This window comes from Urocitellus parryii, chromosome 4, assembly GCF_045843805.1.
Source record: "Urocitellus parryii isolate mUroPar1 chromosome 4, mUroPar1.hap1, whole genome shotgun sequence".
Lineage (NCBI taxonomy): Eukaryota > Metazoa > Chordata > Mammalia > Rodentia > Sciuridae > Urocitellus > Urocitellus parryii.
In genome coordinates this window covers 80,042,760-80,055,396 of record NC_135534.1, presented here as the reverse complement: position 1 = coordinate 80,055,396, position 12,637 = coordinate 80,042,760, and the positions used below count along the sequence as shown (strand labels likewise).

The 12,637-nt window shown below is 36.1% G+C and overlaps 1 protein-coding gene across 1 annotated transcript; it reads left to right on the top strand.

Moving 5' to 3' along the window:
* The first annotated feature begins 356 nt into the window (after window positions 1-356).
* Window positions 357-6,092, top strand: LOC113178446 (tripartite motif-containing protein 43B-like). Its single transcript, XM_026382757.2, has 6 exons — window positions 357-767; window positions 1,525-1,632; window positions 2,949-3,161; window positions 3,761-3,783; window positions 4,544-4,641; window positions 5,593-6,092. The coding sequence occupies exons 1-6, from the start codon at window positions 357-359 to the stop codon at window positions 6,090-6,092; spliced, it is 1,353 nt and encodes a 450-aa protein (XP_026238542.2).
* Window positions 6,093-12,637: the final 6,545 nt, after the last annotated feature.

The following is a 12,637-nucleotide window of genomic DNA, read 5'->3' as shown; positions in this document are numbered from 1 at the left end:
CATCAAGATAGAATAGTTATGAAGTTAAAGACAATAACAAGGTTAAAGCTCAGGCACATGCCCTTTACTTAACCAAGGACTAGAAATGAACATTAGGATTATTTCATTTCACTTCAGACTTATGCAGTGGAGTTATATATTGAATCAAATTCCTAAAAGTCAAACAATTATGGAGAAATTGTACCTCAAGAAATAGGGTACATTGATGGGGGGAGAATAGGTAATCTGTTCTAATTATGTATTCTGATCCAAGCAGATGTGTGTTATTGAATGAGAACTTGAGCACAATTTTGTTCAGGCCTTTCTCTCTTCAAGAATAGATGAAAAAATTCTCCTGGTTTTCTTCCCTCAGAAAAATGGAATCAGAAATCCCACGACCCTTCCAAAAAGAACTCACCTGCTCTATCTGCATGAACTACCTTACGGACCCAGTCACCATAGGCTGTGGGCACAGCTTTTGTTGGCCCTGTCTCTGCCTTTCCTGGGAAGAAGCCCAAATTCCTGCCTGTTGCCATGTGTGCCAGAGGCCATCACAGCAGAGAGACTTCAAGCCAGATATTTGTGTGAAGAGGATGTCTTTACTTGCCAGACAAGCCAGGCTAAGGCAAATCCTGAGCTCCAAGGAACACATATGTGTGACCCATCAGGAGACAAAGAAGATCTTCTGTGAAGAAGACAAGAACCTGCTCTGTTTGCTTTGCTCCAACTCTCAGGAGCATAGGGGTCACAGACACTGTCCCATTGAGGAGGCTGCTGAGGAGTACCGGGTAAGTGATGGTCCTCATGATGATTAATCCAGTCTTTACCAAGGGCCTAATAGGAACCAGATACCATATAAGACATAAAGATAGAGATATCAATAGAATATGTAAATATACCTGTCTTTGTGAGGCTAGCATTCAATGGGAGGCCAATAAAGTCAACATATATCATTTCAGTGTAAATTTAGCAGAATTCGGCTAAGACATCTTAGAGTCCCCATTTTCAAAAGGTCACTGGTGACCAAGAGTATATAAAAGATGATTTTTTTTTTGATACTGGGAATTTAACACAAGGTTGCTTTACCACTGAGTCACATCCCTAGCCATTTTTATTTGTTATTTTTGGGATAAGCCCTCACTAAGATGCTTAGGGCCTTACTAAATTGCTGAGGCTTACCTCAAACTTCTGATCCTCTGGACTTAGCCTTCCAAGTCACTGGCATTTACAGACAGGCACCACCTTGACCAGCTGAACAAAGCTTTTATATTGGAAACACATTTAGTAATACTAGACGAATATGAAGGAGATCAACAGGAGAGAAGCATTAGCAGATACAAATGATGAGACAAAATGCCTATCTGAAAGGTAGCCAACTTCATAAAATTTCTTAGTCTGTTACATAATAGAAACTTAGAGGGTGAAACAGGCACACAGGTGCATTTTATTCTCACTAAAGTACTTTTATTTTACATCCCTTAACTCTGTCCATCTGTTAGGGTCTGAAATGTGTATATCTGCTTTACATTGATAATTCCCTTACAGGAGAAGCTATTGAAGCAAATGAGATCATTATGGGGAAAAATCCAAGAAAATAAGAGGAATCTGAATGAGGAGAAAAGAAAAATTCTAACATGGGATGTAAGTATCAGAGTTATTGCCCTAGGAAACAGCTTGAGACAGTTGTGCTACAAATTTCCCCTTTAAGAACTTGTGCAGAGGGCTGGGGCTGTAGCTCAGTGGCAGAAGGCTTGCCTAACATTTACTGGGTCTTGGGTTCTATCTCTATGTAAGGCAAAATGAACTGAAGTCATCATGTGACCTAAGGGTACTCTGTAGAACTACAGGAGAAATAATTTTGCCTTTCAATGTGAGTTCACACTTATTATTTCTAGACCCTGTATTAACAGCCACAAAAAAATGACATCAAAACAAGCTCAGCAAATGGTAAGATGAAGGAACAAACAGGGATTTGAAGACATTCAGTAACCATTAAGGAGCTCAGACAAAATTTCTTAAATCTAAGATCAATCTGAGTTTTGACAGTTGAATCAGTATTGAAGACCTGTCATAATTATTTAAGGCAGAAGCTGAGGTAGGAGATGAATTGTAGAAATTCAAGAGCATATAATTGTGCATTCAATGTATTTCTTGCTGATCAGGACAATGAGCTCTTGGAGATAGAAAGGAGGTGTGAATAGCAAAATGGGAAGTGCACCTGTGCTGCTGAAAAGATTGCACAGGAGCCAAACAGTATGGGTTCAAGGAGAAAATAGAACATATTAAAAAGCTGGGGAATGGGGAGACACAACACAAAGGACTGGTGAGTGGGAGTGGATACTGAGAGGAGATAGGCAAAGAAATGAGGATTAATGTTCTTAATGTAACAGGGCAATATAGAGCCTGCAACCTCAGGTAAGAAGGTAAAGTTCAGGAGGGTACTAATGCTTTTGAAACCTTAGGCTTAGATGCTTTAGGAAGACCTTATTGCGTAGCTTCTAATCCTGAATGTAATATGCAATATTTCTGAAAGTTCTACATGGTCAGGTTATAGATGTGGGGAGATTTGAGATTAGAAACTAACATTAGATAAAAATCTCACTTAATGATAACAATGTCCATGATTTAAAAGTAGTCTTTCAGATTGGAAGGGTATATACAGGAATTACCTATTAAAGGGAATTTTCCAGGTATCTCAGAAACTTGCTAAAGACAAGCACTTTTGAAAAATTTCTGGATGGACACATGTTGAGGAAAAGTAGATTGCTCTTTTTTATTAATAGAGGAAAATAAATAAAAAATTGTGGATTCTGAGAATTGGGAGGACCTGAATTGAGGATATATAGCTGATTGGTAGAGGAATGAGCCAGAGAGAAACAGGTAAGGGTTAAGGAAGGAAGGAGGTTACAGTTGTCCTGAGTGTGTGACCCAGGAAATTCACATCCCTGCAGAGTTATGTACGCCATCAGGAAAACATGATCAAGACTGAGTACAGCAAGCTGTACCCGGTCCTCTGCATGGAGGAACAAAAGCATCTGGAGACACTACAAAAGGAAGATGAAAATATTGTAGAGCAACTCAAGAGAAGTGAAGCTAAAATGGTTCAAACTGAGAAACACCTAAAAGGAATGTATGAGGAGCTGATGAGAATGTGCCATAAATCAGGGGAAAAGCTGCTCCAGGTAAAGACTTTGTTGGTTTTAAACTCCATCTTCTACACATCTTTAGTCTTCATTGTCTCTTCAGTACTAAAAATATATTTTGCCACCTTCCATACTTCTGATGGAGGCCATTCCACAAATGGGCATAATAAACTAATTCCTAACTATGAACAAGTTGTACAGACTTGTAAGAGTAGCATCCCCAGAGAATAATCTCTTCTAAAATTCTGATTTATCTTATTTCTACTAGCAATATTATTGCGGACATTTTATTTTTGTCTCAAATGAGCAATATTTGGGGAAAGGTAACATTTCCTTTGCCATTGTCTTTGCATATCTTGAATTTAAGTCGGCTCTATTTTGGAATACCTCAGCTCTTAGGAAAAAGTCCTTGGAAAGACCTCTTGACAGAGAGCTGATGGTTACAGAAATGCCCACTTACTGTGGTTACCATGTCTTTTACTCACTCCTAGGGTTCCAAATGCATCAAATTTAGATGATATCCATGTGAGATTATACTTTAGAAAGGAAAAGAAAATCCAATTTAAGGGGCTTGGGCATGGTTGTGATTGGTATTTTGGAAGGATTCTTATGTTTTTTTTTTTTTTTTCTCCTTACAGGATTTGGGAGACCTATTGATAAGGTAAATTTGGCTTTCAATGTGAACTGAAATGATAGGAGGGCTGTGAAAGATATAAAACTTTTTTTCTAACAAAATAAAGCCATTATATATTAGATGAGGTTTAATTATGACACATAAGCAAAGACTAAGAATTATCTGTAAATACTGAAAATGACCCTCAATTAAGAAATGGAGATTCTGCCACAGACCCATGTGGAAAATAAACATCGACTGGCAGAAGAGAGGATAAGAAATCATCAGAAGTTAGAATATTGAGGAAAAATGATTTTTCATCCACACCTGTCAAAGTGGTATCACTGATTCCATAATTAAAGAACATTTGAAAATTATATCAAATATATGTATTATATTGCATTATAAATGTATATGCATAATTTTAGTATATAGCACATTATCTAGGGTTCTCAAAAACTTTTGAATACAAGTATGTGTATATGTGTTTTACTGCACATAATTTCTGCCCTGCAGAATTTGCTAGAAGGCAGCTACTTGCAATTTTAGGATTCAAAGCCATAAAAACCTTGAGCTACATAGACTTATTTTTTTCCAGGTAGTAGATGAGTGAGGCAAGTACCTTTGGGTGCATGAGAGCAAAGAGAAAAGAAGGAATAATACCCTAACAATGGTACAGTTGTAGAAGATGTTTATGGGAGTAATTCACAAGGAGGGAGCATTTTCAGTTGCATGCGTATGTCTTTCCTCAAGCACTGTGGTGAATTCTTTAGCACTCAAATGACTAACTACATTCTCCTTCTTCTAGGAGTGAGACAGTGCAACAGCATATGCCTCATCCTGTGAGACCAGCGCTCAGCATAAAACCCATCACAGGACTGATAGACAGGCTCAACCTCTGTCGTGGTGAGTGTCAGCCCACTGGTTGGACTGACTATGGAGAGTGTAGTTCAGGGATAGTTTTCTATTGAGATTGTTTCCCCCTTTATTGATCTTTCATTTAAGAGAGAAAAGGCATCTTTCCAGGACAGGTATTTAAATGATAGATGATGATAGAATAGGTATTTATAAATAACCGTGCTGCCATAATATAGACAAAAGTAAGAGAAAGTTAGTGAATGAATAAGTCCATTCGCATTTCTAATAAATTACTTGTAAAAAAAAAATGCACTTTGTGCAGTGGCACATGACTGTAATTCCAGGAGCTTCAGAGTCTGAGGCAGGAGGATTGCAAGTTCAAAGCAACTTAGTGAGGCCCTAAGGTTCTATCTCCCATACACCAAAAACAAAACAAAACAAAAAAAAGCCTCCCTCCTCTTTATAATTCATGGATTTTTCACAAATTTTATTATTATACATATATTTTTATATTTTGAATTTGAATCTGTTATTTTTCTAGCAAGAACAGCCTTTGTAGTCTTGGCCTACTTCTCAATGAAATGCTAGACTGTCTTATCAGAGATAATTTAGTTTTACTTTTTAAACTTAAATTTGTTTTTAACTGATACACAAAAGTAGAAATTAGAGATATCTATAGACTTCTGTGTGATATTTCAATGCATATATATATATTGTATAATGTTTAACATATAACATATAATAACATATAATGTTAAACATATCTATCTCCTTAAACATTTATCATTTTTGTTTTTGGTAAAAATATGCAAACTACTTTCTTATAGCTTTTTTAAATGTACAGAACATTATGGTTTTCTACAATCATACTACTGCATAATACCACACAAGAAGTTACTATTAGCGAATTATAATTTTATACTCATTGCTCAGTCTTTTCCCCTGATAACTTTATTTTTTACAATAAATTTTGACTCGAGTATTCTTTTCTTTTCACAGTGGAAATTTCCCTCAGTAATGAAATAAGCAATCATAATATCAGGCTTTTTGAGGATGTGAGAACATTTGTACTTAGACAAGACCATCAAGATGCATCTCTGAATTCTGACAGATCCAACTATTTTGCTGCATGGGGAGCCCATATCTTCATCTCTGGGCAACACTACTGGGAGCTGGATGTGGATAACTCTTGGGACTGGGCGGTGGGAGTCTGTAAATTGTCCTGGAAAAATACTGGCACTATGCTTGCCACTAAGGAAATATTCCTCCTCCTGTGCATGAAAGAAGGTGATCATTATAGAATTTTGACCTCTCCCCCAGTGACTTGCCAATATATAGAGAAGCCTCTGGGCCGGATTGGTGTGTTCGTTGATTTTAAGAGCAAAAGTGTGAGTTTTTTGAATGTTGCTATGAATTCCCTTATATGGACATACCCTGCTGGTTCCTTGGATTTCCCTGTCAGGCCTTTCTTTTTAACTGGCCACAATGATCAGGAATAAGTCAGGAGCTTGATTGTCTGGGAACTCCATGTCTAAGGAAGTCCTCAGTTGAAGAAAATAAATAACACTGTACACTCTTTTACTGTTTTTCTACTTTATTGTAACCTCATTTTATTATTAAATATGAAGATAATGTGAAATGCAAATTTTGGACTATTTTAAATTCAGAGCATCTCTTCTGGCCCATTATCTAAAGTATAATCTGTGCTCGCTCAGATTTGCTTTGTGAGCTTACTGGAGTTCTAAATATACAGAGATGTGTATTTCTAGTTTAAGGATCTAATAAAAGGAATGAAGTTTACACATTGGGAACCGTCATGGTTTTTCACAATGCAAATGTCAGTCTAAGATCTTATCCCTCATGTAGTAAACACTGCACATCAATTCATCCTTAAGTGAGAGAAAAAAAATCTATTTTACAGGGAAATCTCCTGACTGCCAAGATCAGCAAAAAAAAAAAAAAAAAAAAAAAATCTATTTTCATAACTCAGAGTAGCTGGTTCTTTTCTTTTATAATAGAATATAGTACAAAAAATAAAATGCCTTATAGTTAGTCTACATTCCTAGCAGTTTCACAATGTCTAGAACATAACAGGAACTTAACAAATATTTGATTTATTATTAATGAGTGAACAATTGCTATGTTTTATACAATGGTAGTTTAGTGGGGGATGTGGCTCAGGGGCAAAGCAGTTTCCTGGAATGTGTGAGGCCCTGGGTTTGATCCTTAGCACTGCATATAAATAAATAAATTAATTAAATAAAGGTCCATTGACTACTAAAGAAGTATTAAAAAACAAAACAAAACAAAACAATGGTAGTTCACATTGTGCTGTTCCATAATCTCTGCTATAGCATCACATAAGACTTAATATCTTTACTAAATAACATTTATGAAAGGAAGAAAGCTATTTCTTAAAAATTATTCTTTAAAAGACCAACTAATAATAGAGAACAGTAATGAAAATAAATGCTATGAAATATTAAAAAGGCTTCTAAAACACAGGGTAAACCAATTGAATAGGACATGCTAAGACAATGTGGAATAAACCAATGATCCAGGTTTGTGGTTCTCAAAGTATGGTGCTTTTAGAAATGCAAATACGTGATGCAAGTGTGGTGTTGCAGACCTTATATTCTCAGGCACTTGGGAAGCTGAGGCAGGAGATTGGAAGTTAGAGGTCAGCCTCAGCAATTCAGCAGTATCCTCAGCAAGTTAGCAATATGATAACTCAAAGTAAAAAAGTAAAAAGGACTAGGGGGATTTAAAGTGGTGGTAAAGCACCCCTGGGTTTAATCCAAAAATGTTTTAAATTATTATTGTTTTTTTTTTAAATGGGAATCAAGTGCAACTAATTTCATACTGAATCTTCTCTCTCTTCCTCTCCATACATATAGAAGCAAACTTCCCAGTCAACCTCATGCAATTTTTTGGTGTGTGTGTGTGTGTGTTTCTTTTTCTTTTTTGCAAATAGCAAAACCACTTGTGCCTAATTGTACTGGACAAGTTGAGGTAGGTAGAACTCTGAATGATCAATAACAAAATTCCTTTATAGAAGTCAAGCCCAGAATCTGCCAAGGTGCACTGGAGGTGAATCTCCAGGGGCAGATGCAATTCAAATATAACAGTAATCAGAAGCCAGAAAATCTGGTGAATACAGCTCACTGTACTTACTTTGAAGTTTGTACCTCTCCTTGAGAAACCTCTACTGTCTGATCCTGTCTGCCCCACACCCCCAACACCACCAGAGCTGAAATTCTGTCAGACCAAACCATTCAGATCTTGGAAGAGGAGGACGCAGCAGAGAGCCAAGCTTTGCATCTGAGCTGGAATCTTTCTCAGATGAATATCAAGGTAGATGACTTACCTAGTATATGCATCAGAACCACCTGCCAAAGTTGTTTGAATACTTATTGCTGTGCTTTGACCACAGAGAGTCTTTATTCAGTAGATCTGGGATGGGAAAAATGTTCAAATTTTAAACAAATTATAAGGTGCTATTACTGATGCTGATCACCGGACCATAATTTGAAAAATCTTTGATTTAGCCCAATTTTAAAGATGATACTTTTATATTGTACTTGAATGGAAAACTTTTAAAAAATACATACATAAACACATATGTGTATGAATATGCACATAGTGTGTGTATGTATTTGTATGTATATATTGAGAAAACACAAAAATTGAAATATAGGCTATAGACTTACTGCTGTAGCTTCTTGTTGCCTCTATTTGGGAGAAGAAAGTGATGAAAAAGCATGAAAAACAGCCCCCTTTTCCCATACAGCTGCAGCATCTTGGGAAGGCATTACAATTCTAATACACATATATACCACAATTTTTCATATCTATGTTTGTATATAAGGTGTGTTGACACCAAATTCAAATCTTCATACATGTATTTTGTATGATGATGACCATCACCTTCCACTATCCTTGCTATTCCCCTTACCCCGCCCTTTCTCTCCAACCCCTTTCCTATCTAGAGGTAATCTTCCTCCCATGCTCTCCCTCCCTACTCCACTTTGAGTTACCCCCCTTATATCAGAGAAAACATTCAGCATTTGTTTTTTGGGGGATTGGCTAACTTCACTTAGCATAATCTGCTCTAATGCCACCTATTTACCTGCAAATGCCATGATCTTGTTCATTTTTAATTCTGAGTAATATTTCATTGTGTATATATGCCATATTTTTTAAATCCATTCATCCACTGGAGGACATCTAGTTTGGCTCCACAGTTTAGCTATCATGAATTGTGCTGCTATAAACATTGATGTGGCTTTTTCCCTGTAGTTTAAGGTTTTGGAGACCTTTGGGTAGTCTGACAAGAGGAATAATTGGGTCAAATGGTGATTCCATTCCCAGATTTACTGCTTTCCACAGTGGCTGCACCAACATGTCGGTTCCATGTTCACCTCACAGATTATTCTTTTTTGCTGAGAAAAAAACATTTTAGTTTCAATCCATCCCATTTATTGATTCTTGGTTTTAATTCTTGTGCTATAGAAGTCTTATTAAGGAAGTTGGGGCCTAATCCCACATGATGAAGATTAGGGCCTACTTTTTATTCTATTAGATGCACAATTTAATTCCTAGATCCTTGATCCATTCTGAGTTAACTTTTGTGCATGGTGAGAGAGAGGGATTGAATTTCATTTTGTTGCATATGGATTTTCAGTTCTCCTGGCATCATTTGTTGAAGATGCTATCTTTTCTCTAGCACATGTTTTTGGTCCTCTGAGGCCTCTATTCTGTACCATTGGTCTACCAGCCTGTTTTGCTTCCAGTACCATGCTGTTTTTGTTACTATTGCTGTGTAGTATAGTTTAAGGTCCTGTATAGTGATATCACCTGTTTCACTTTTCTTGCTTAGAATTGCTTTAGCTATTCTGGGTCTTTTATTTTTCCAGATGAATTTCATGATTGCTTTTTCTATTTCTATGAGGAATACCATTGGGATTTTTATCAGAATTGTATTAAACCTGTATAGTGCTTTTGGTAGTATGGTCATTTTGATAATATTAATTCTGCCTATCCATGAGCAACGTAGATCTTTCCGTCTTCTAAGTTCTTCTTTGATTTCTCTCTTTAGTGTTCTGTAGTTTTCATTGTATAGATCCTTCACTGCTTTTGTTAAGTTGATTTCCAAGCATCTTATTTTTCTTGAGGATATTGTGAATGGGGTAGTTTTCCTCATTTCCTTCTCAGAGGATTTGTCACTGATATTCAGAAATGCCTTTGATTTATGGGTGTTGATTTTATATCCTGCCACTTTGCTGAATTCATTTACTAGTTCTAGAAGTTTCCTGGTGGAGTTTTTTGGGTCTTCTAGGTATAGAATCAGATCATCAGCAAATAGTGCTAGTTTAATTTCTTCTTTTCCTATAGTTATTCCTTTAATTTCTTTCTTCTGTCTAATTGCTCTGGCCAGTGTTTCAAGAACTATGTTTAATAGAAGTGGTGGGAGAGGGCATCTCTGACTTGTTCCAGATTTTAGAGGGAATGCCTTCAGTTTTTCTCTGTTTAGAATGATGTTGGCCTGAGGCTTAGCATAGATAGTCTTTACAATGTTGAGATATGTTCCTGTTATCCCTAGTTTTTCTAGTGTTTTGAACATAAAAGCATTTTGTTAAATGCTTTTTCTGTGTCTATTGAGATGATCATATGATTCTTATCTTTAAGTCCATTGATGTGATGCATTACATTTATTGATTTCTATAAGAGATAAGGATTCATCCCAGGTTGGTTGAACCAACCTTGCATCCCTTGCATGAATCCCACTTGATCAGAGTGCACAATCTTTTTGATATATTTTTGTATTTGATTTGCCAGAATTTTATAGAGAATTTTTGCATCTATGTTCATTAGAGATATTGTTCTAAAGTTTTCTTTCTTTGAAATGTCTTTGTCTGGTTTTGGAAACAGGGTGATATTGGCCTCATAGAATTAATTTGGAAGTACTCCCTCTTTTTCTATTTCCTAAAATGGATTGAAGAGTATTGGTATTAGTTCTTCTTTAAGGTCTTATAAAACTTGGCTGTATAACTATCTGGTCCAGGGCTTTTCTTGGTTGGTAGTCTTTGGATGCTTCTTCTCTTTCCTCATTTGATATTGGTCTGTTTAAATTGTGTATATTTTCCTGACTCAATCTGAATAGATCATATGACTTAAGGAATTTATTGATGCCTTCACTATCTTCTATTTTATTGGAGTATAAGGCTTCAATATAATTTTTAATTATCTTCTTTATTTCTGTAGTCTCTATTGTGATATTTTCATTTTCATCACATACGCTAGTATTTTGAGTTCTCTCTCTCCTTCTCTTCATTAGCATGGCTAAGGATCTGCCAATTTTATTTATTTTTTCAAAGAAACAACTTTTTATTTTGTTATTTTTTTCAATTGTTTCTTTTGTTTCGATTTCATTGATTTCAGCTCTGATTTTATTTTATTTTTTTTTAAGAGAGAGTGAGAGAGGAGAGAGAGAGAGAGAGAGAGAATTTTTAATATTTATTTTTTAGTTCTCGGCGGACACAACATCTTTGTTGGTATGTGGTGCTGGGGATCGAACCCGGGCCGCACGCATGCCAGGCGAGCGCGCTACCGCTTGAGCCACATCCCCAGCCCTCAGCTCTGATTTTAATTATTTCTTGGCTTCTATTGCTTTTGCTGCTGATTTGTTCTTCTTTTTCTAGGGCTTTGAGATGTAGTGTGAGGTCATTTATTTGTAGACTTTTTCTTCTTTTAAGGAATGAACTCCATGCAATGAATTTTCCTTTGGTACTGCTCTCCTAGTGTCCCAGAGATTTCTATATGTTGTGTCTGTGTTCTCATTTACCTCTAAGAATTTTTTAATCTTCTCCTTGAAGTCTTCTGTAATCCAATGTTCATTCAGTAGCATATTGTTCAGTCTCCATGTGATACAGAGATTTTTATTCTTAATTTTGTTGTTGATTTCTAATTTCATTCCATTATGATGTGATAAAATGCATGGGCCACATCAATGTTTATAGCAGCAAAATTCAGAATAGCTAAAGTGTAGAACCAACTTAGATGTCCTTAAGTGGATGAATGTATAACAAAAAATGTGGCATTTATACACAAGGGAATATAACTCAGCATTAAAAGAAAAGTCATGGCATTTGCAGGTAAATGGATGACATTGGAGAAGATAATGCTAAGTGAGGTCAGCCAATCCCTCCCCCAAAATGCCAAATGTTTTCTTTGACCCAATTATTCCTCTTGTCAGACTACCCAAAGGTCTCCAAAACCTTAAACTACAGGGAAAAAGCCACATCAATGTTTATAGCAGCACAATTCATGATAGCTAAACTGTGGAGCCAAACTAGATGTCCTCCAGTGGATGAATGGATTTAAAAAATATGGCATATATACACAATGAAATATTACTCAGAATTAAAAATGAACAAGATCATGGCATTTGCAGGTAAATAGGTGGCATTAGAGCAGATTATGCTAAGTGAAGTTAGCCAATCCCCCAAAAAACAAATGCTGAATGTTTTCTCTGATATAAGGGGGGTAACTCAAAGTGGAGTAGGGAGGGAGAGCATGGGAGGAAGATTACCTCTAGATAGGAAAGGGGTTGGAGAGAAAGGGCGGGGTAAGGGGAATAGCAAGGATAGTGGAAGGTGATGGTCATCATCATACAAAATACATGTATGAAGATTTGAATTTGGTGTCAACACACCTTATATACAAACATAGATATGAAAAATTGTGGTATATATGTGTATTAGAATTGTAATGCCTTCCCAAGATGCTGCAGCTGTATGGGAAAAGGGGGCTGTTTTTCATGCTTTTTCATCACTTTCTTCTCCCAAATAGAGGCAACAAGAAGCTACAGCAGTAAGTCTATAGCCTATATTTCAATTTTTGTGTTTTCTCAATATATACATACAAATACATACACACACTATGTGCATATTCATACACATATGTGTTTATGTATGTATTTTTTAAAAGTTTTCCATTCAAGTACAATATAAAAGTATCATCTTTAAAATTGGGCTAAATCAAA

Excerpts from the sequence above, each read along its gene's own strand:
- LOC113178446 (XM_026382757.2), top strand. The coding sequence starts at position 357 with ATGGAATCAGAAATCCCACGACCCTTCCAAAAAGAACTCACCTGCTCT. Across the intron at positions 768-1,524 it reads AGGCTGCTGAGGAGTACCGG|GAGAAGCTATTGAAGCAAAT; the intron begins GTAAGTGATGGT and ends ATTCCCTTACAG. Across the intron at positions 3,784-4,543 it reads TTGGGAGACCTATTGATAAG|GAGTGAGACAGTGCAACAGC; the intron begins GTAAATTTGGCT and ends TCCTTCTTCTAG.